This window comes from Phaethon aethereus (genome assembly GCF_964289735.1).
Source record: "Phaethon aethereus genome assembly, chromosome: 2".
Classification (NCBI taxonomy): domain Eukaryota; kingdom Metazoa; phylum Chordata; class Aves; order Phaethontiformes; family Phaethontidae; genus Phaethon; species Phaethon aethereus.
In genome coordinates this window covers 118,664,694-118,688,639 of record NC_138582.1, presented here as the reverse complement: position 1 = coordinate 118,688,639, position 23,946 = coordinate 118,664,694, and the positions used below count along the sequence as shown (strand labels likewise).

The 23,946-nt window shown below is 43.6% G+C and overlaps 1 protein-coding gene across 1 annotated transcript in view; it reads left to right on the top strand.

Annotated features, from left to right (window-relative positions):
- AOAH (acyloxyacyl hydrolase) overlaps positions 1-23,946 on the top strand; it is a gene marked incomplete at its 3' end in the record, with an annotated part of 84,379 nt that overhangs the window by 29,273 nt on the left and 31,160 nt on the right. Inside the window, exons 7-13 of the mRNA XM_081996847.1 lie at positions 6,780-6,850; positions 9,125-9,185; positions 9,684-9,754; positions 10,977-11,025; positions 11,462-11,510; positions 12,649-12,743; positions 23,130-23,221. Of these exons, the coding sequence (XP_081852973.1) occupies positions 6,780-6,850; positions 9,125-9,185; positions 9,684-9,754; positions 10,977-11,025; positions 11,462-11,510; positions 12,649-12,743; positions 23,130-23,221 (488 nt within the window). The remainder of the gene's footprint in view (positions 1-6,779; positions 6,851-9,124; positions 9,186-9,683; positions 9,755-10,976; positions 11,026-11,461; positions 11,511-12,648; positions 12,744-23,129; positions 23,222-23,946) is intronic.

Sequence of the window (23,946 nt, the reverse complement as noted above, 5' to 3'; positions counted from 1 at the left end):
AAAAAACTTATGAAAAACGCAGACTGCTTCTAGAGTAGGCATAACTGTCTATATTCATCCAAGACTTACATTTGTGTCTGAAATTCATGCAGCAGCTGAGGATATAATCTGTGAGCTCCAGAGTGCAGCTCCATGCTGAGACACTCTCTTGTACTAGCCCAACTCACCTTTGGTGGGGCAGCCAGCCTTAAAACAAAATACAAGCAAAGATTTTGTTTAGATTTTTTTACAAAAGCAGGAATTTCCTGCTCAGCCTTGCCTTGTGCTTTTCCACCCAGGGAAGCTTCCTTCCTTCCAACTTCTTGCAGTGTTTATTATTCCTCTTCCTTGTTTCATGCTTCTTCCTTGTCCCTTGTCATCCCTGCCTTGCCCTTGTAGTCATATGTAAGAGGGAGCCTCATGAACTGAGCCACTGCCTCAGAGCACAGTGACTGACTGCACTTTGAGGATGTCTGAAACTCAAGCAATGGCCTGAATGCAAATTCTGCATATTTTTCCTTTATTTGTAAGAGGCTGCCTTTGCCTCTTAAAGTTGAAAACTGGAATTTGAAGTCTTTCCACCTCCATCAGTTTTCAGATTTATAGAAGATCTCTAAAGGGTAGCAGAGAAGGGAAGGGCAGCTTTTATTCTGCTGGGTTCACTTACATGAGTCAGCTCAGCCGTAGAGTTTTCTTCCAGTTGTCTGCAGGCACTTAATGCAGAGCAAATGTTTTAGCTGTTTGTGAAGAAATTATTGATATTGCTTTTTCCTGAATCCTTACTGTGATGCTACTCACGAAAGTGAAAATTGAGGTGCCTAATTAGCCTTTGGGCAATTGCTAAATTGTCAAGCCAGGGAAATAAACAATGCGCTGGAGAGATGGGTCTCAGCTCCATCAGAACAGCAACCAGCAGGATCTTATTAATTTTTCTTTCTATTCAGCGCTGTGCTACTGATGGCCTGAGATTTCTGCTCGAATGAAATTTCTAATCTCCTTTGCCTGAGTGCAAGTCCCCATGTTAGCACCTGCAGTGAGATGCTCTGGGTCTAGGAAGTCCTCTCTGTTAGCCGGGGCCCGGGCACAGGTGCGGGGATTAGAGGGATCATTATGCAGGTGCTGCCTTTCAGGAGACAGGGCTCCTTTGCTTGCTCACATGTGCCTCTACCCTTGGCATACGAGGCTGTGTCCCTTGCATGGCTGTACCTGTCTGGCTTTTGTGGGCCATGCGTGCCATGTCCTTTCAGGCTCTCCTGGGTAGGGCAACATGGTTGGCATCTATCATTGGGTGCAATGGGGTCTCCTTCCAGGTTGCCTCTACTCTCCAGTATCCTCAAAGCTGCTCAATGCCCTGATACCTCTCTCAATCATCTCCACTGAAATGCCCTTGGCCCCTTCCTGCTCCTAGTTGCCCATTTACCAGCGGGAAGGACAAGCAGACTGTGCCCCTGCTAGAAGCAGCAAGGTCTGTGGTGGGTTAACCTTGGCCGGACACCAGGTGTCCACCAAAGCCGTTCTGTCACTCCCCTCCTCAGCTGAACAGGGGAGAGGAAAATATAACGAGAAGCTCAATGGGTTGAGATGAGGACAGGGAGAGATCAGCCAGCAATTACTGTCATAGACAAAACAGACTCCACTTGGGGAAATTAGTTTAATTTATTGCCAGTCAAATCAGAGTAGGATAAGGGAAATAAAACCAAATCTTAAAACACCTTTCCCCGACTCCTCCCTTCTTCCCAGGCTCAACTTTGCTCCTGATTTCTCTACCTCCTCCCCTCAAGCAGCGCAGGGGGATGGGGAATGGGGGTTGTGGTCAGTTCATCACATGTTGTCTCTGCCGCTCCTTCCTCCTCAGGGGGAGGACTCCTCACATTCTTCCCCTGCTCCACTGTGGGGTCCCTCCCATGGGAGACAGTCCTCCATGAATTTCTCCAACCTGAGTCCTTCCCACAGGCTGCAGTTCTTCATGAACTGCTCCAATCTGGGTCCCTTCCATGGGTGCCGTCCTTCAGGAACAGACTGCTCCAGCCTGGGTCCTCCATGGGTTCACAAGTCCTGGAGCAAATTTGCTCCAGCCTGGGCTCCTCTCTCTATGGGTCCACAGGTCCTGCCAGAAGCCTGCTCCATCATGGGGTCCCCACAGGGTCACAGCCTCCTTCGGGCATCCTCCTGCCCCAGCATGGGTTCCTCCCCAGGCTGCAGGTGGATATCAGCTCCACGGGCTGCAAGGGGACAGCCTGCCTCACCATGGTCTTCCCCACGGGCTACCGGGGAATCTCTGCTCCAGTGCCTGGAGCCCCTCCTGCCCCTCCTGCTGCACTGACCTGGGTGTCTGCAGAGTTGTTTCTCTCACATATTCTCACTCCTCTCTCCAGCTGCAAATGCTGCCTGCCATTTTTTTTCCACTTCTTAATTCTGTTATCCCAGAGGTGCTACGATCATCACTGATGGGCTCAGCCTTGGCCAGCAGTGGGTCTGTCTTGGAGCCGGCTGGCATTGGCTCTGTCAGACACAGGGGAAGCTTCTAGCCGCTTCTCACAGAAGCCACCCCTGCAAACCCCACCACTACCAAAACCTTGCCACGCAAACCCAATACAAGGTCTCCAGTCAATGTACTTCTAAACCTACATAACTGCACAATACAAGGTCAGCTCAAATTAAAACAAGTATCATGTTGTTGGTTGGGCCTCTCCTGCAGTTATTCCTAGCATGTTCCCTGTGATGTCCCTTGCTGAAACTTATTTTAAAGCTACAAAATTAAAAGTAACATTTCTAGACACGTTGCTATATCTCACAACTTCTCCTTCACCCAGACTGCAGTTAATTTCATTTCAAATCCAGAAAAACAATGTAATAAGAAACACAAAGGAAAATCTCCAGGAGAAAGCACAGTGTGTATCACACTTGCATAAGCCCCGTATCCCAGAGCGGCAGCGCGTGATGAAATAGTAAGAAAATCACCTGTACAATCTGAACGCTGCCAAATCATGGTCTGTTCACCTGCCCAGGCAGATACACGTGCCAGTGAGCAAGGGCCAAAACAGCTGAGGTGCTTTTTGCTACTTAGGGAGAGGGTTGCCTGGATAAATGTGTGGTTGAGGATCCAGAAACGCCCTGTCTGTGGTAGGACATCTCTGTATACACACTGATGGAGAGATAAAAACATTCACCTGGCCTTTTTTGTGCTCAGCTCATGCTGGACTGAAACATCAAATTATATCTGCTCATTCTTCCCCTATCTTCCCAAATCTTGCTTTTGCCCCATTGCATGTTTGGGGAAAGCCTTCTGAAGAGGTTCTTGCAAGTTAGCTGTCCCCACCTTTGCTTGGCAGCTGTGTGTGACTGTGCATAAAAAAAGAGGTGTGATTATGGCTGTTGATAATGAGAATGGGAGGTCTGCCTGGTTCCCAGGAGTTTGTATTTACCAGGCATTTCTTAGGATCACTGTGGGTGTGGGAAAAAGCAAAGGTAATTTCCAGATGTAGAGATGCAGTGAAAGTGGCTACAACCCAAAAAAATCTAATAAATATCTCCATTCATTAAAAGTAGTGAGCCATCTGTGAGCAACTGGCTTAAGCCAAACACCAACAAGCATTAGGGCCTCATTATTATTCTTTTTTTGCAAAACCAATTAAAATAATTACAGAAGTGTCATTAGGGGTTGTTAACAGGCAATGAATAAAATATTGGTGTTATCCATCACTGTGAGCACCTCTAGCACTAACTTTTCTTAAGGGTAGAGAAGATACTAGGAGGAATCTTTGAGCAACAGTAGTGAAAGAATGATGAATAGAGTCGTGGCTGTAGCATTTAATGAGAGCAAGCACCATGCATGCAATCCTGTCATGACTATGCAGTCCCTGCAAGTCACAGCCTGGCAGCAGGAGAAGTGGGAAGCCACAGAGGGAGTCAAAAGGGAATTGCAAGGCAGAGTGGGGCATGAACCGGTCTTCTGCCCACCCACTCATGTTACACAGGGACAAAAAACCCATCTCCTCCCAAAACCACATACTGCAATCATAGCCTGGCTCTGCTGGGAAGGACCCTGTAGTGCCTGCTTACCTGTGCTCATGCGCTCTCTCACTCACACATACAAAGGTCATCCCTTTTTTTAACCCTGTACTCCTTGTTGCCTTTTGAGGGTAGCCCAAGACACCCTCAAAGAGCAGATGAGCTGCTCTCCTGCACACTCCAAAGCAGAGCCGAAGTATTACATCTGGACCTCACTGTCCCATGTGCTGTGGGGATGTGTAGGCTGGGGATCCAGATGCTGCTGTGCTCTGGGATGCTGCTGCAGCTGGTCCTCAAAGCCCAGCTCGACATTGCCCATACCACTTCCAGGGCACCATCATGCCATCCATTCCCACCAAAGTTAGGCAGTCTCTGAGGCTGCAGGATAGACTTCCTTTGAGACTAATGGAGATCCAGTCAGCAACAATTTCCAAATGACTAGCTGAGAAAAAGGCAGGAAAGATTTTATTCTACTTACAGTAAAGGGTAGGCTTTAGATGCAGCCCATGAGCAGAAGGAAAGATTTTATTTATGTATTTATTTCTTGCAAGCCCTGTAGTTTGTCTTTCTGGTGCAGTTTCAGCTCCAGATGCCTTAACTTCCAAAGGCTTTGCATGCTGTGACTTAGGCTGAAGTGAAAAACTGACAGCTCAGATGAAGACACTGCAAATCTTAGCCTGATGGAAACCTTTAAGAACCTCTAGTGCTTTTGTAGGCAGCGCTGGGATTAGTCCTACATGCAGGAGGTGGGGAAGTGGTTTCTTTCCTCTTTCCAGGAAGGCGTATGTAGGTTTACAAAGCTCTTTAAGAAAAGCTGGCATCCTGCTTGCATGCCTCTTGCTCTCTCTGCCTACCTGGCCATACATGCATATGCACAAACAGAGAGCAAAGAGGAGGTCTGCATCCCTACCGTGCTGCAGGACGTAGCCCCGAGGCAGCCAGGCTGGCAGGGAGCTTAAATACAGAGGTGCAGAGGGATGGGGAAGAGCACAGAGTGGCTGGAGCCGCAGCAGTGGGACCAGGTTGGTCTTTCAGCTCAAGGAAAGGCCCCACTCCCTGACTGCTTTTGGCCATTTCCATTCACTCCTGTGGTTGTGTTCTGGTTTCTCCTTTGACTCCACTGACATGCCCTTCTCCTCATGGCCCCCGCAAGCCCGTGTGACTCCAGCCTTGCCATTTGAGTGTGTTAGAGCTGAAGAGAGTCAATTGGTGGGGTTTTTTTTGCAGGTTTCTTGTCTCCCCGACTTTCAACCTTTTTTTCTCCTTTGCTTTCTCTATTGCATCCTTCAAAAAGTGCAGTTACAGCTCCACCTCCACTGCAGGTCTCCCCTACAAGATGCCACTTTTTTTCATCCTCACCTTGCTGCTTGGTCACTTCAGTCACCAGTGCAAATGTTGGCTTCCACCTTTGTACTAGGGGCTCTACCCCCTCTTTACTACCCCAGCCTTCACCTCCACATTGTGATCCTGGCTGTGACATATTGCTGTGGCTGACCTCCTGTTCTGGACGGTGCGAGACCCTCATCTCCATCACCCATTTTCATCTGTCCAAGCAAACACTTTTCTACCTTCCCTGGAGCTGCAGGGCAATGCCCTACACACTGCGGCATCACTGCCTCACTGCCCTGCAGTGCCGCCTCAAAGTTCTGCTTTGTCACTCAGAGCTTTATACGTCGGGGTTACTGCCCCTCACTGTGATTAATAGCCTTTCATTGTCATCTCCTGAGCTGTATCCAACCCTTATCTTCTGTTTTATGTTCGATTTGGGTTGTAATCTCATTAGGGCAAGGACCATCTTATTTTTTTTCTGTGTATATAAATTGTGTAACACAAGGGAGTTGGTCCAAGGACAGAGCTCTTCAATGCTATCGCCATATAAATAATTACTCTTCTTTGCATAAAGTTATGAGTATGTCCATCTGCTCATCTGCTCCATATTTACATGCTGAATGCAGCCTTAGTGAATACAGTTAATTAGACGGTGGCATCAGCTAGCCCTCTGTATTTATAGACCACTTGAATGCCCTCAGTGTTTAAAGACCACCTGAACTTACAGTGAAGACACATGAGCAGCATGTTTGTGGGGTTGATTGCCGATGCAGTGCAATGTTTCCATAACTTGAGCATTCATCAGAAAGGTCTCTTTCAGCTTCTGAAGCTTCCTTCCTACCTGGAACCTCAACCAGATTGGCTCATGGCTATGGTCTTTTAGTGCTGAAAGAGTTTATCCTGCAGCAGCTGTCTTTCTGACTAAGATAAAATCTAGTTATGAGATTTCCAGGTAAAAAGTCAAGGGCATTCTATGTACATCCTGGAAATGGGGGCATTTCTTCTCTCTTTGGGTTTGTTCCTGACCTTTGGCTTATCTACCCCTCCCCAAGTGCGTAGAAACCAGCCTTATGGCCCACAATGTGTTACTTTCACCAGTTTCGCACTAAATGTCAGATATCATCATGTTTATTGAGCATAAGAACAGTAATTTTTACAAAGAATGAAAAAAATAACTTAGGTACATGAGAGGAGACGATTTCACAGGAGCTTCTTCCTTTCTAATTTTACGGCTCTTTGAAAGCAAGAGTAGTTGGTCTGTAAAATGTTCAGTTGAAATCCTTAAGTTGACTTCTGTGTCAAGTCTAAATCCCCAAGCATGTAGCATCATTGGAGTTTTCAGATGTTTCTAGGCAGAAAATACATTATTTAGCTCTGGACTTTACTGACACTGAATATCCCAAGCCACGCTGCACCTATGAACTAATACATCCATCTTCTTTTATTTTCTTCCCCTCCAGAAAAGCTTCATGGGGTTTTCAAGTATATGTGCATTTCCTCTCCTGGCCAACCTGTGTGAGAAGATTAAATAGTATGTATAAAGTTTTCAGTCCTTAAACAGAAACAATATGGTACATTTGTTTCTTTTAAAAATCATTCTCCATTGACAAAGCTTCCTATACTTTACTTCTGTTGGTTTCCTTCACAAAACTCCTGTTCAGGTAGCATAGAGGGAGGATGCACAGAATTCAGGCAAGTAAGATTCCTCAGAGGGATCCCTGTGCTTTTTCAATACTTAAAATATTTGCATAATTTTAGCAGGTCCCAGAGGTCAAATATATGACACACTCAAATGTGTGACACCTCCAAAAGGGAGCCAGTTTTCTCCTGAGATTTTCTGACCCCAAGAGATTTCTCCATTTCATTTGTTCACCCAGTTGTGGTGCCCATGGCTCAACACAGGAAGGCCACCAGCACCTATATAACTCTGTGAGGAACATATATTAAATGGCAGTTGCAAAGTGTAGGAGAATCTCAAGGTATTTAAGAAAGCTGGGTGGATGGCGGACAGGAAAAACAACTTATGGCAGTGCTGACTTCGGGTCAGTTTCTGAGAAAGGCCGAGGACATCAGCTGGACTATTACACCTAAAGCATATTTGTCAGTGTATTCCAGCAAGTTGGAGGAGGAGTCAAGCAAATCTAAGAATAAATCAGTATTATCAGCAGAGTATTTTGACTGATTTGACTGCCAAGACTAACTTGCTCACCTATTTCTGCTCATTTAATTGAAACTGCAAATATCAGGAGTTTATTGGGAATGGATTGATTAACATGAAATATCTTGTAAGTTTTCAAATGCCTTTGGAATGTAAGTCAGGACAAATAATTTGAATTTGAGCCCTGTGAGTTCAGACGGTGGAAGCAGGAATCAAATTGTATCTCACACGTTGGATCGAATATGTTCAACTCTTCTGATCTCTCTCACTCTTTTGGTTTTTTCTTTCTTCTTTCTGTAGCTACAAAAAACATGTTTGGCAGCTGGACTTTTTTAGCTGGTCTGGATCTGTGCCAGTTCCTTGCAACTGAACCTTACCGCAGAGAAGAAGTAGCCCAAAGCAGCATGTGGAAATTATTGCTTACAAACAGAATAAGGGTTACAAGCCCCACCAGGCGTGCATGTCACCTGTCTCCTCTGTATTTTTTGTTATCCTGATGCTCATGCAGTCTGAGGAATCCACCCTCATTGCACCTATTTGCTCTCTGAGCCAGGTTCAGCATCTCTGATGAGTTCAAAAGGTTGGAAAAACTTGGAAAGAAAACGTGCCAAGGAATGGTTGACTAGCATGTCATTCAAGGAGTGCTGCCTGCTGGGCCAAATATGAAAGGCTGCTCAATGCAGGTGAGCTAAGCTGTGTCCCGTAGCCAAAGAGAGGTGCCATGCTCAGGCAGCACCGTGTGAAAGCTAGGAAAAAGGAAGGGGCACAGAGCTGACAGCAGCATTTTAACACCTGTTTCAGGCACTGCTAAAACTTATAGGGTTGCTGGAAACAAAAGTCACAATGGAAAAAAAAGGTGTAATTTTCAAAGGTTAATGTAATGAAGCACTGTGGGGGACCACTGAGGGCTCAGGTCTCCATTGCTCAAATCAAAGTAAGATACTTTTCTCAAATATGTTTGAGCATGGCTCGAAGTTTCTGAGACTAGGTACAGAAATGCAAGATGAGACTCTGATCCTCAGTTAAAGCATAAGGCCACCTGTGAATTCAGCGTGTATGGTCCTTCTTATTATTAAATCCACTTTTACCCTATAAAATAAGCTTTTTTTGGTTGGTTGGTTTTGTGTAGCTGCAGCCTGGTATGCAAACTACAAGTCTTCTAGACTGAACACAACAGGAGAGAGATGGCATAAAAACTTGAGGGATGAATATAAGAAAGTGTATTTGCCTTTTTTTTTTAACAAAAGAAGGAGACTAGTCTCCATCAGCATAAGGTCCCATTCTGCAGCTCTTTTGCAAGTAGAAGGAATTCTGCCAGGCTGACTGTAGTATTTATTTCCGAAAATGATGGTTACTTTTACCACAGTTTTGATGTCCTAGTTTGTTTTGGAGACTGAAGGTTCGACGTTGCAGCCAGACATGAGTCCATCAGCCTCACCTCCAGAGCTCGGTCAGCAGATATTGAAAGAAATCAGAATTTGCTCCTTTGAGCAGAATCACTTTGCTGAAGCATGGAGCTAAAACTGAATACGGACCTGTGAGAGACAGGCCAGCTGTTATCTATTCTGTACGCTTTACTGTCTTTTTTCCTTTCTGAATAGGTTCCCTTCCATATGTTAACAACGTTGTTGTTTTTGTTTTTTACAGTGTCATAAGAAATAAATTGCCTTTTGAAGATTTTGATGGAGATAAATTTAGTACTTTCCCGGTAAGCAAAGCCTTTCCTTTGGTGCAGTAATCATTTGATAATGAGAATGTCTGTGGGATTCCTCCTGCTTTCTGCCAAGCCTTATTCATTGATATGAAAACAGGTATAGGAGTGAAGTGAATGGAGGGGGTTTTATCATAAAGGGTGGGGTTTTTTTCTGGATGAAAAAACAATCACTCATTTATGCCACCTGGGGAGACGTGCACATAAAGCTGTGTTCCCTGCAGAAGCAAATTTCTCGGCTGCTGAGTGGGCTGTTTACTGAATTAATAATAAGTGAAATAAAGTCATATAAAAAACCAAATTAAATTGCCAGCTTGTCTTATTTCTGCACCAAAGTGTCATTTATTAAAGCTTTAGCAAAGGGACTCTGGAATACAACCCATTTACTGGGTGTTATTCCTACACCTTGAGTTAGATTCTCATTTTAGATATTTTAAATTAAAAGTACAAGAGCAACAATGAACATCCTATTTGTGTGCTTCTCCTGGCTTTCAGACATTGAGGGGCTATCACTGGCGAGGCAGAGACTGCAACGACAAAAACACCGCCGTGTACCCTGGCAGACGGTAAAGCTTTTAATTATTTTAAAGGTTTCCTAGTTATTGTGGCTTCTTGAAGAATGAGCTCCATACTTGGTTTTGGTCATACTCTAAGAGATCACGTCACAGCTCACTGCTTGGTTTCACTGTGATAGAGATGAGCGGGGACGATCAAAACCAGGGATTGAGTGTGTTTGTTAGCATGAGGGGTGGTTCACAGGTTTCTTTCCTTTCTCTGGAGTATCTGCAGCCAAAATTGGTCAGACAGAGCAAAGGTAGGGAGGGAAACCATGCTGCTGAGGCTTACAAGCCTTATGCCACTTGAGCTAATGCGGACTGTGCCTACCTTAGGGAGCAGCAGGACAGGAGGGCTAAACAGTGCTGCTCGTGGATGGCTGCTGAGCCCCAGCATCCAATCCTCATGTTATGTTGGTGGAAACATAGAGCTAAATATGTGCCCTTCTAAGTGAATATCTTCTAGGTGAATACCTCCCAGCATGGACTTCCATGCACACTTGAAACGGAGAACACAGCCAGTCATAACAGCATGGCCTTGAACAAAGTCTCCCGCTCTTGCTATCTTACCCTGTGCCCAAAATAGTCTTTCAAAAATAGACCTCTTCTCTACCATGGGTTTGTCAAGAAGCTATTGAGCAGGACTGTTTTTAAAGCCTAGGCATTAACTGGCTTGTAATAGATAAGCTGAGTTTAAGGATGTGGGCTTGGAAGAATCATGTGCCATCAACCTGGGCAGCACAGCTGCGTGAGCAGAAATGGGCTTACAGAGTCCCTGTGTAGTGCCGGACGGAATAGATGGAATCTCCCTGTAAAAGAGTCCTGAGCTAATTACACTGTGTCAGAGCAAATCCTCATTACCCTGCACTGAGTTTGGAGTGAGGGACTTGGTGGATTTCAGTGAACACTTAAAAGCAAGGAAAAGGGCAGGGGGAAAGGGTCTGTCTTCTGCAAAAATCAACCCCATTCACTTCACCTAAGTGAATATGCAGACTGAAAGGGTGAGTTTCATTCAGCAACTTCCAGTATTAACTTTGAATTAATATTGCATTTTGCTAGGAAAAATTGCTTTTTCTATATTTAAAGGGGGAAAAAAACCACCCTTCTGTGCAGAAAGAAATTTCTAATTATTTTATATCTTCCTTAAAAATGTCAGAAAGGATCCTATTTCTTCTAAATCCCCTTTTGCTTTATTTTCTGTAACACTGTATATCCTTTTGTAACTCTGTTTCAGTCCTGATAACTGGGATGTGAAAATTGACTCTAACTGCAATGGCATATGGGTAAGCAAATGAAGTTACATCTTACATTTCCTTCCTGATTACTTCTTCTCTTTATTCCTCCTTTTAAATTAGTCTGCAAATTTTTTTATTATTATTTATTCTGGTTTATTAACTGATTTGGATTACTCCTATTTATTTACTGCCTTTGATATTCCAGGTAATAAAACTGTATTTATTAAAAACTAAGGAAACATAGGGGAAGCAGTTACGAGTGAAGTTTGTTTATTGATGCTTATGATTATTTAAATTATAGCTATTATAATTAATTTAAATATACATATACTTATTAAAATAGTGTAATGGAAAGCATCATTATCATGATGCAGTGCTTCCTGCAAGTAAACATTCAAGAACTGAATTCTCAGCCTCTGTTTTACACTGCCATTTTTCAGGCACTAGATAGATACTATTATCTGCCCCTTCTCTCCTCCAACAGGGTGTGGATCCAAAAGACGGAATTCCCTACGAGGAGAAATTCTGCAAAGGTAAGTGTTTACAGTCAATACAAGAAACAATTTTTTGTATTAATTTCATAAATATTTTAATATTTTCACAGTCATTGCCAATGAAGGGGAAAGAGAATGGGCTTTACAACTTCACGAGAAAGGCAAAAAGGCAAAATCTGTTTGTTTGGGTTTTTTTTTTAATCTGGAGGACAGACAAAGATGAAACATGAAAAGCATGGGCTGCTGGTAACTTCCTGATAAAAGCCAGCTTGGTTATTAAGTTGAAATACATAGACAAGGGACAGCAGCAGAGATGTCACCCCTGCATCTTCTGTGGTGCCTGAAGCCTAGCCCAGATGATTCAGGAGAGCAGTTTATTCTCCGTGTGTATCCAGTTTGACCCATTGCCATAAATACTGGCATCGTGCCCGCAGTGGTGCTGATGCTTTTCCAGGGAAAGCCTTAAAGAGGTGAAGTGATGCCGTCAGCTGATCTCCCTGACAGTGATGCGGGTGCCTGTATGTACCCCTATGCACAAATGACACCCCTACTAAACAGCCGCAACTACAGCTGCTGCTTACATAGCCTTGCATTTAAATCAGCATCCTGAGGATGAACCATTGCCTGGCAAGACTTTTCAACATTTTTAGATAAAAGGCGATCTGCAAATGCTAAGTAACATTAATTATAAACTAGCCAGATTGTTCCAGCAGAAACACTCATATGAGTAGCCCATCCACCACCCAGTTCTGTTATAAGGAGCTTTGAGCAATTTCCTGAGTAATCCAATTTCCCTAAATGTTTAAGTACATTTTAATACATATTCTATGGGTAGTAAAAATAATTGTTGGCTGCACAGCAGAGCCTCTGCTGAAATAACACATCCATCCTTGAATAAAACCAGTATTTTTTCTGATTAGCAAGACCTCTCAGTTTTTCATGCCTAGTCCCCAGTTCTTTCTCTAGCTTTGGCAAATGCCTGTTAGTCAGTTTTCGCTGCCGATGGAGTGAAAATCCCATTGCAGGGTCTGAACATTTCAGCCACATGAAGCGTGGTGTAGCCAGTTACCCCTTGACTCCATCAGCTGCCATTGCTCCTGCTCTGTAAGGGTTGCTCTCCATCCTCTCTTTCAGTTTGCTTTTTCTGCTCATGTGACTAATAAAATGCGTTAATTAGGTGCAGACTCGCAAGGGGTCATGCTGTTGGGAGACTCGGCCGGCGCTCACTTCCACATCCCTTCTGAGTGGATGACCGTCACGCAGATGTCAGCGGTAAGGAATCGTGTTCAGGTTGCCAAAACCACACCGCTGTGGGTTGCCATTAGCTTTCTCCCCTGTGCCGCAGGTTGCCAAAGGGGAGCGAGTGCGAAACGCCTCTGTGCAAAATTGCACTGGAATTTATAGCCATAGTCTACCATGTGTCAGTGCTCTCCCATGGTTGCTCTTCTGAAGATAAAAAAGAATAGCCCTGTGCTACCGCTGCTCCCCCGACATCTGTGCAATTGGGTCAGGGAAGAGTTTGGCTTTGGTGGCCCAGTGCTGTGCCAGAGACACAAACCAGGACATCTGGCTTTCCATACATCTTCCTGCGGTTCAGGGAGACACGTGCTGTCTGTGGGATGAGTCCTGCTGTTAGTGGGCTTATTGGTATGGCTCCTTGCTGTGCTGGTGTTGCAGAAGTGACCCTGCTGACAGCCTGGGAACTTCTGTTTTAGGCATCTGGCTTTGAAATGCCATGTCCTGGATTGTTTTGCCTCATCTGGGGCATGTGTGAAATAGGTCTAGTAACTCCAGTGTTCAGGCTCTGAGGCTTTGAACAAATACATCTGCAGGTGTTTAAGGGTCATCCAAGGGTTTATAATGGACTTGTTCTAAAAGGAAGAGTTTCTCTAGTGACTGTAAAATACCACTACCACAGTGATGTCTATGTTTGGGTAGTATCCCAGCATTTACTGTTTTCAAACAGCAATAAAATGTGTCTGACTCTGAATTATGCTGAGCCTCAGCTGTTGCAGTTCACTGGCACGGGATGAAGTAATTGAGTAAAATGAGTAACATTCCAGTAAACTACAATTAGGAGGTGGAGATAAATACACAGGTATGCTCCTGTCCTTCACTGTTGTTTCCTATCCCAAGCCAGTGTCAATCCCTAGCCAGGGAGGACTGTGTATTGTCCTTCTCTGCACCAGGGTTTGTTGCACAGCGGTGAGTGGATCATCATTGCCCACTTTCCCTGGTGAAAACCTGCTATTCCTTCACTGGCCTCTGTGAAAGAAGGATATGGACATTTTCTGGAGAACAATATTTATTCCAAAATGTCAGTAGTTACAGTGCTGTTGGGGGTCTGAAAGTTTTGTGTATTTTCCCACTTTTGCTCCCAGAGCTGAGCTGATTTAAATGTTGCAGATTAGCTGTTGTTTTTCTTTGTTAAACATTTATGAGCAACAATTAGATGAATGACACTGATGACAGAGCTGATGATGAGCATAATAAATTAGCACTAATGATAATTGAGATTATCTTGTCTAATAAAGATGGTAATAATACTGATGGTGATGATGATTCTAGCAGTAATACTGGTAGAAGAGCCATGTAGGCAAGAATAGTTTTAGGTTATGTCAGCATTTTATTATCACTGTAATGAAGGATTAGAAAGCGTTTCTCTTGCTTGAAGCTTGCAGGTCCACTAGTTGGATGGATCGAGGGCTGATACGGCATTCAAGCTTCAAGGTCAGGAGCTGGAGTGCAGATTATAAAGTGGGTTTTGATGGCACCTTGTTGCTGTCTGATACATGTAGAGCAAGGTACACAGGAAGGCAACTGGTGCTCTCTGTGTAAGGCCCAACAAATACATGCTCTCAGTGCTCAACTCCATCTGGCCAGTGTGTGGGAAAGATCAAGGACTGGTTAGAAAGGGAGAAGTGAGCTTCTTTCCTTTACAGAAAGCATGACTCCAGGTTAGAGCTAGTGCATTGCACTGGGGCAAGGAGGGCAGAGAGACATGTTTTCACTCTCTGGCCTTTGGTAGTCATCTCACTCACAGTATGTAAAATAAAAGGAGATAAGACATCACTGGAATTGGAAAAGCCAAAACCAATATATGAGTAAGTAGAAAAGAAGCCTGGACTTCACATACAAACCCAGAGCTGCCGCAAGCCAGTCCTGGGAGGGACATCTCTTGTGCACCATTACAAGGCACCAGGGCTGGTGTCTGTTCTGAGCCCAGTAAGAAAGGGATGCATTAAGGTACTGCTTAAAATACCACTTATTAGAACTAGCAGAAGAAGGTAAAAGAGTAGGGTATAGATAACCTTATGTCCCTTCAGATGCTGGGCACTCTGAGCTCGGCAGTGTCAGATAGACCTCTGACAGGAGTACAGCACACCACGGACATCCCACCCATGGGGAGGTTCTCTAGATCTGTGGTCTTTAAAGCTTTTGTAAGATTTTTCTTAGAAGGAAACAACTCTATGCATTATTTCTACTTTCAAACAAGAAGGATGTTCGTGTGAGATCTTGTTGCTGCACTTTCAGGTAAAGGCGAGGCCATGCAAGGTGATGTAATTGTTGGTATGGAGGGGAGCTGCCTGCAGGCTCCTTTGTTACAGTGTGATAGTTCATAGAATCATAGAATCACAGCATACCAGGTTGGAAGGGACCTCAAGGATCATTTGGTCCAACCTTTCTTGGCAAAAGCACAATCTAGACAACATGGACCAGCACTTTGTCCAGATGAATCTTGAAAGTGTCCAATGTTGGGGAATCCACCACTTCCCTGGAGAGATTATTCCAATGGCTGATGATTGTTCTCACTGTGAAAAAATTTCCTCTTCTGTCCAAACAGAATCTCCCTAGGAGTAACTTGTACCCATTACCCCTTGTCACTTGTACCCATGTGACTCTTTGTAAAAATGGAGTCACCATCTTCTTTGTAGCCACCCTTTAAATACTGGAACATGGCAATAAGGTTCCTAAACCTTCTTTTCTCAAGGCTGAACAAATCCAGTTCTCTATGGCAGGCTTCCCAGTCCTTTGATCACCTTTGTGCCCCTTCTCTGGACCCTCTCCAGCCTGTCCACATCTTTTTTGTATAGCGGTGACCAAAACTGGACACAGTATTCCAGGTGTGGCCTGACAAGCGCTGAGTAAGGTGGGACAACGACTTCATCAATGCTGGTGATGCCCTTGTTGATGCAACCCAGCATCCTGTTGGCCGTCTTTGCTGCAGCAGCACACTGTTCACTCACATAGAGCTTGTTGTCCACCAGAACCCCCAGGTCCCTTTCCACAGAGCTGCTCCCCAGCTGGGTAGGTCCCAGCCTGTGCTGCACTCCTGGATTATGTTTTCCCAGGTGCAAGACCTTATATTTGTCTTTGTTGAACTTCTTAAAGTTCTTGTTAGCCCACTCTTAGAGCCTATCCAAGTCTTCCTGCAGGGTGGTTCTCCCTTCCTAAGTGTCGACTTCCCCACTCAGTTTGGTATCATCGGCAAACTTGATCTCATCATCCAGATCACTTATGAAGATATCAAAAAGCGTTGGTGTCGATCCCCACTTGTGACAGGTTGCCATTTTGAAAAGGAGCTATTTACCACCACCCTCTGGGTGCGGCCTGGCAGCCAGTTCCCCACCTACTGCACAGACCACTTGTCTAGACTGTAACGCATCCATTTCTCTAGGAGGAGTCTGTGGGAAGCCATATCGAAAGCCTTGGAGAAATCCAGGTAGACAATGTCCACCACTCATCCCACATCAACTGAGTAGGTTACTTTGTTGTAGAGGGTGATCAGGTTTGTCAAGTGCATTTTGTCCTCAGTGAACCTGTGCTGGCTTTTCCCAATCATATGCTTCATTTGACTTGTGATAGCCCTCAGGAGGGTTCGTTCCATAACTTTCCCAGGGACTGAAGTAAGACTGATGGGCCTATAATTTGCATTTGTCCTATGGACAAGGGGTTGGTGCAGCGCAAGCCAAGCCTGAAGGCCACGTTGGGCTTGCAGCACAGCACTGGCCTGGGCCTGTGCAGGTGAGCTATTGTGTGGATCACAAACTCCTCAGTGTGCCGTGGTCTTCCCATTAGGACACTGCCTGGTGCGTGCTGCTGGAGGTGTGCAGCCATGCATCTCCCACCAGAGGAGGTCAGTCAATGGGACAGCATTTCACAGCTAGAAAATAAAACCAGGTGGCAGGATGCAGACAAGGCAGCTCTGGCTATGAACCTGTGCAAGGAGAACTGCTTGTCAGGAAAGCACGCCTAGCCCAGCCCTGGGCTTTGGCAACAGGGTCACCTCCCCAAAGACCTGATCGTCTGGAAGATGATGACCAAGACTCAGATTCTGGCCTCAGACCTTCACTGACAATGCTGCTGCACTGCTTCCATGCATTTGGCTCTTATTGTCCGTCTGAACCATTCACTGGGTGATCTCACCTGATGGTCTCAGTTACACGTGCAAGATCTTCTGTCACACCAAGCTCCTAAAGGCTGGGCCATGCTGGTTTACATTCAGAAGATCAGATTAATTTTGCCTACACTTGGGTCATTATTTGTGCCAATGCAAAGTGTATATAAAATTATAGCACTCTGGAATGGCAGCATTTCAGGATATGTCAATAATGTAGAAGAACTTGAAAAAGTAGATTATAGCTACCCAGGAGAGAGCAGGGCTGGGCTAATTACCTTGCAGTAAATGCAGCCCTTCTACAGCTACTTGAGCTCTATGTTAGTGTGCTGCACAGCCACCCAGATGTCTGGGGGATGTGAGATTCAGGATAGGAAAGAACAGGCTCTTTTCTAGGACTATTTGCAAGCTTTCCTCCCCCCCTGGCAAAAATACAACAGTTCAGTTCAATATTAATGCAGAGATACAGAGAGTTCAGTCCTATAAACAAATAAGTATTTGTGTTTAAACTATAAAGTTATTTAATTTGCAGCTCACTTTAAATAAGAAAGTTGTCACATGAGCACAAAAATGCTAACAAAAAAAATTCTGAGCTAATTCAGACTTTGTTGCTGCCTCTTCCTTTTTCTTGGCCTCTGTGTCTTGCTTTCTGTGTGTAGAAAGGCAATAGCAGCAACTTATGCTGCCTCAGAGTTGTAGTGCACCTGATATACTGTTAAATACCATTGGCACATGTCCTTCATGTGTAGGTCTAATTAACAAATTAACTGGCTTCCATCCTTTTTCAGTGTGAGGCCTTCCTCAAGGAGAACTTCTAAGCACATCCAGGGACAGTTTTGTGACCAGAAAGAGGGCAGAGGGTTTATGTCTATCGCACAGAAAACATCCTTAATTTGGATCCACAGCAAGAATTTGAAGTTAGGGCTCTGAGAGGGGATGATGGCACATTAGCCTCGTGTACCTGCTGTTCCCCTGTGCTATCAAACTTAAGACACTTCACTTTGATTCTGCCAAAATTTCTATGATAAGACACATAGAAAAATTAGTTTATCAAATTATTTTCTCTACAGTCAATACTAGAGTCAGTTCAAAGCTTTAATTTCCATTTCAATAGAATCTCAACCTTCTACATGGAAAGCCAAATAGTATTTTTCCCCCCTCACCAGGATTTTTATCATGTGTACAAGGAAAAAGTTGTGTGCCTGTTAATTCACACCTATTAAATGTAATATTTTTTTACTTCAATGTTTCTCTATATTTTTACATATCTATGTAATTTATATATTTCATGTATTTCCAAGATTTATCCTTATATGTGTGCACATATACAATTGCAAAGAAATTTACACTTGGTAACAATTCTGTGGGCCCTTTTGTTAATCAGCATCACATCAGTGGCAGCTGCTAATTCCTGTTTCAAAGCTAATTAGGCGGGGAAATAATTTTTCAGGAGAGATGCTGAGAATTTAGTTAAGAGGCTCTGCAGATGGCTGCTTTCCCTGATTATGCTGCGCATAATCTACCACATAAAGGAGCAGTAACGATGAGTGAGGGAAAAAAGAGAATGTGAATAAGAAATTTCCTTGCTGAAGCAGGCTCAGGATGTCATTTGGGTAACCGGATGATCAGCACAAAGGTGAACAGAGGAGTATTTGGGCTGAACAGCTTTGGAATACAGATTCCTGCACTGTTGTCTCAAAGACCACTGTTGGGAAGCTGTTATATACTGGATTTTGGATTTCCCGGTCTAGCTGGGAACTTACTGCCCTCTTAGCATTGGCCTCTCACAGGGTAATACCCTCCCATGTAATCCAGTGCAGGGGGACATACCCCTCTCATACATCCCATGTCAAGGTATGCATCAAGTTGCACCATTCACTTGTCCCGTATCAAATCCCTTAGTGCCTTCCTGGTCGTCATCTTGTCTTAAACCTAAGTGACCAAATGCAGAGACCTGAATTATGTTCGTGCAGAGGTTGTTTCGTGGGGCTGAACTCGCAAGAACCTGAGTGCCAGCCTGCCCACACTGATGCAGTTGCAGGCAGTTCCTGCTCACTTTGTCCAGCACCGAGCTTGAGATGTGCACTATGTTAGAGTAGGGACTTATGTTTTCAAGTGCTATTTCCAGAGCCTTTGCCTGCGACACAGTCACAAATACAGTTATAACCACTCTTAGAGTATGTTCTGCCCACAAAGAGCATACAGAGACACTACTTGTTGTGGAAAATGTCCGTCACAAGGTGGACACATTTTTGAGAGCTACAGCTCAGGCATGTTATTTCTCCAGTTAAAAAAAAAAAAAAAAACAACAAAAAAAGAACACCCCACCTTACATAGCACTAGGGGAGGTCACGGGTACCTTGATTTTGAAGTTTTTGACCAACCTGGTACTACTGACTCCCAAAGTCTACCCTACAGGGAACTAGCTGAGATGCAGCAACAGAGAAAATGATGTTGGGACCATCACTGAGGATATCTTGCCTGCAAAGGCAGCCAAGCATGTGGCTCTGTCCTTAACTTGCCATCACTCCAGTAACTCTCCAAACATGCAGAGTGCAACTACAGGAAGAAAATTATACAGCTGTAAGAAGGGGATGAGTCAACTTTATTTTAACTTTCTGCTTGTCAATAGGTTTTCGGTTTGCCAGGCTTTTCTTCTTTTAAACGGTTCAGCAAGAATTGAGCTGTATGTTCATTCGTTTGACCTGAAAATTTGGACACTGAAGATGAAGTGTAATGCAGTAGACATGCACTTTATGAGGGTTAGCAAAGCAGAAGGAATACTGGGTTTTTTTGAGGTGGATGTTTTTTGCAGAAAGCTAATGTTGAAAACACCGATGTGTCTAGCAATGGATATTGTGCTCCTGCTGCTCTGTCCATCTGCTTACAATTGACTTCCAAATAGCTACTAAATGCAGCATTTTTCTGTTATATGTCTGGGTTAGAAGCTTACTTTTAAATCTCATTTTAGAGACAATTTTATCTGGAGATAAAAGCACTGTATTTATAAATGTGCTGGAAATTATACCCAGAAAGGGAAGATACATTTTAAAAACCTTGGATCTCTATTTCATAAAGAGAAAAATAAATCCCACATCTATCTGTAATCCAGTAAATATCTATTTGCCCACAAACTCAAGGGGTTCTCAGGTTTCATTAAAGTAACTGTTTCATACTATATATTTCCTATTAAAAGAATTCAGCATTTCTTTAAATGCTGGTTCAGGATGTCCTGAACACTTATCCCACTTACCTCATTTTTTGCACCACTAGAAAAAACAGGAGTTTGATCTGTGAAAATCTTATTAAAAACATTCTTTAGCTTCCCTCTAAATCCAGTGAATTGCAGGCAAGTTTCTCCCACCTAGTATTGTGATGACTAAGGTGCTGCATTTTGGGGGATTTGCTAATTTCAAACCTATATCCTTTTCAGCTCTACAGAGTAGAAATGCCACACATGCGTTTTAAAAAGATAGGCTGTTCTGTCCTCAAAAGCTCTAAAGTTTGTTTATTTGTATACGTATTCTAAGAAAGTTGTCTGCGATACTTAAAGCTATCACGAGGATTTGAACACTGTTAAAGTCACTATAAAAGTGAATACCCAATTCTCCTTCAAATTAAGGGATATTTCAGTGCTTTCAGGATTTCTGAGACTGGCATTTCTAAAGGCTTATGTGAGTGTAAGGTTTCCAATGCCCTTTTGTAATGCCCTGATTTTGAAAATCTCTTGCCATAGCAACCCTGAGCATTCTTCCATTTAAGTTAACTTAGTCCAGCGCAGCTTGGTGTGTGTGTCTTTAGCATCTTTGCCTGGTGCAAGCAGGAGGGCTCAGGGAGCAGTATTCCAAGGTAGGGCAAATCGAGCAGGTGAGGACATTCCTTCAAAATGAGACCCATCTAGAGCATTTGAGGCCAAAATGTGGCATTTGAAGCTAGGCTGGAATAACTTTCTAACCATTCTCTGTTAAAATCTGGCACGTAGGCTGAAGCATGGCTTCTCAGCCAGAATAGTCTAGAGAACGGTATTTAAACAAGGCTGTGCTCAGAAGAGTTTTAAGCTAAAAGTCAACATAGATCCACCTCTAGAGAGGGACACATTTGCATCTGAGACTAAGTGAAATGCAGTCTGTTAGACCATGATTTCCAAACTACATCCCTGCAAACTTCAAGGTCTAGCATTCTTCTGAAATTTCCATTAACTACTCATCTTCACCCTTTGGTCCTGAAATATCTTCAGAAGTCTGGTTTTAAGTGCTTTGCTGGAACAGTGTCAATGCTGAACGTATATACAGTTTTCAAATGCAACTATGATTCTGGGATCAAATGTTCCTTTCCAAACCAATTTGCAACTCAATTAGGTTCTGGCTAATTCATACTTAAGCTAAGTTTGCAGGGGAAAAAAACCAGTTAAAAATTATTGGGACTTGTCCAATGAATATATTATCTTGGAGTGCTAACGGGAAATAAGAGAATTGGTCACAGAAGGATTTCTTTTCAAAATATTTAATCATTTTTGGGTTCTCTTTATACTCTTACATGCTGTGACTTATAAGAGATCATATCTATAGTTTGTTATATGTTGAGTGATTTATTTCAATATTTCTGTCACCTTTAATGCAAAGCTACATGGAGGCAAATATCGCAAATGGCCAAGCCATACTGTAGCCCTCCACTTCTGCTCAGAGCTGTGCCTTCAGATTAAGTGCTTGTTTGCACACAAAACTATCAGATTTGAAGAAGGCAAATTTGGAAGTTCCCTTCGGTCTTAAAAAAAATAAATGTACGTGTATGTGTATGTATATACAGACACACATAAGGACACGCACACATACATGTGTGAGAGAGAGAGAGAATCAACTGGAAGACAATTAAGCCAAACCCATTTTCACCTTGGTAACTAATGCAGATCCACTGTAAGTAGGTCAAATATGCTGTTACATGCTTTAAACTGGCATCTGCTGTGGCTAGACTGCTCAGAGCTTGGCTTCAGCATTTCTTATCCCCTACAACCCCCCTTTTCTCACCTCTCCTCTTCTTTCCCTGTTTCTCCCCCCATCCTCTTACAGCCAAAACCCATAGGCATATATGCAAGCATAGCTCCCATTCACCTAAACAATAATTTTGTAGGAGTGAGGACTTGGTGAGGACCACAAGATTTAGCTCTTCTGTGGCTCCTCAGTTATCTGTGACCCTCCTGGAGAAAAAATTACCCACCTGCTTGCTGTTTATAGCAGCAAGGGTTTAAGGAAACCCCACAATTGCTTTAAAAGAAAATGAAGCTAATAAATTACACTGATTAAACCAGCCTGAAAGTTCTCCGATTTTATGTTTTGACCTTCTTTTGGTTATTACCTTTTTCATCAACAGTTTTTCAGTAGGAGCACACTGGATTTATGCATTTGTCTTTGTGAGTGTACCCCAGACTAGAAGCTGAAAATTTACTCCATGTTCTCGTCCTTCTGAGGTGGCTTGATTTCTCAAGGCCATTTTTCTCGCCTTTCACAATTTTTGACACATTCACAAATAAAAGCAGAAATGAACAGGGCACTGTGTTTTGAATGTGCAGCATGGCTTGCATCTGCATAGAGGTTTTCGCAGAGGCAGTCGCTTAAAAAAAGAGTTAGGGACTAATACCAGCAAAAGCAGAGAAGAGTAATGGCTGCATCTTTTTGCGTGGGAATATTATGGCAGACCAGGTGTTTTTCTCCCTGGTCCCTGCCATGCTCAGGGGCCTTTCTGACTCTGTTGCTTCAGTGCCGTCCCCAAAATTTGCAGTGAGAACCAGATGGAGGTTTTTAGCGAGTCGGATGCTCACAGTTCGTCCTGCTTGAGACGGCAAGGGAGCTTAGAGTGAATTTGTTGTTATCCCTCTGACGTATGTGCTGGGAACATCACGCTGTCATCTCTCCCTGTGCCCAAGGGGACCCACCTTTGGACAGGACGGATGCTGCAGCAAGCAGTTGCCGCAAGTTGGTGGTCTGCAGTACATGTCCACCTCAGGAGGAATTTTGGGCTCTTCCAGAAAGGATGACAGAAGATGTGATTCAGATATCTCTTCTGCTTTTCCTTCCTCCGTCTCTTTATCTGCCCAGCCTACAGGAGTCAACTTTTTAAGCACATGTGTAAATAATTACCACTACAGCTATAGTTACAGTTGCTGCTGTCCGGCTAATGCTCCAGCTAAGAAGTGCTCAAGTTTGCTGGAATGTTTTTTTGTCTGTGAGGGTGAAACCATGCTGATTTAAAAATTTCTCTTTCAGAAATCGTTTGCTAATCTCCCAATGGCTTTCACCGATGAGCTTGACTGGCCCCAGTTCTCAGAGATCACTGGATTTCTGAACTCCACCATCGGGTAAGACAACAGGCAAGGTGACCAAGTGACACTTGCCAAGTGGACCTTGGCAAGTGTCAAGGTCCTTCAAAGCGCAGCAAGAAAAAAACCCACAATGCTTGAAAGGAAAGATTAAAATGCTAGTCAGCTCTGCTTCTGCCCTTTCTAAAATCAAGATCGACACTGGATCTAGGGATTTTAAAATATGTTTTCAATATATGGACAATGCACAATACTCTAGCCCAGTCTTCCTGAAATTCGGGGTAGGTTTTAGAGCTGGTCAAATTGTAATTTTGAAGGAGAAAAAAATGAAGAAATAAAAGCCAAACTCTCTTTTTTTCAAAATTCTGGGGCAGGGAGAAAGGGAGCATTGCTGAAACTAACAATAATCAGCATTTTCCTATTCTTATTTATTTTCTCTTTCCCTCTTCCTTCTGTTTCCTTTTTCCTGCTGAAACAGTGGAATAAATGGTAACCCCAGGGTTACTTCATGGTGTTCCCTTTTTTGGAGCAATCTTTCTTCTCCCTTTTTTTTCACATTTAGAGGGAAGTAGTAAAAGAAGAATTTGGAAGTACCTGTGACCTAATTTGCTGTGTTACATTACATTGGCTCATGAGGATGGGGAAGGATGCAGGGACAGATGGAAAAAAAGAAGTCTCTGCCAGAAGGGAAGGAAAATAAAGTCCAAACTCAAAAAAAACCTCTTGAAATACCTGCAGTTTTAACTGTGAAGTAAAAAAAAAAA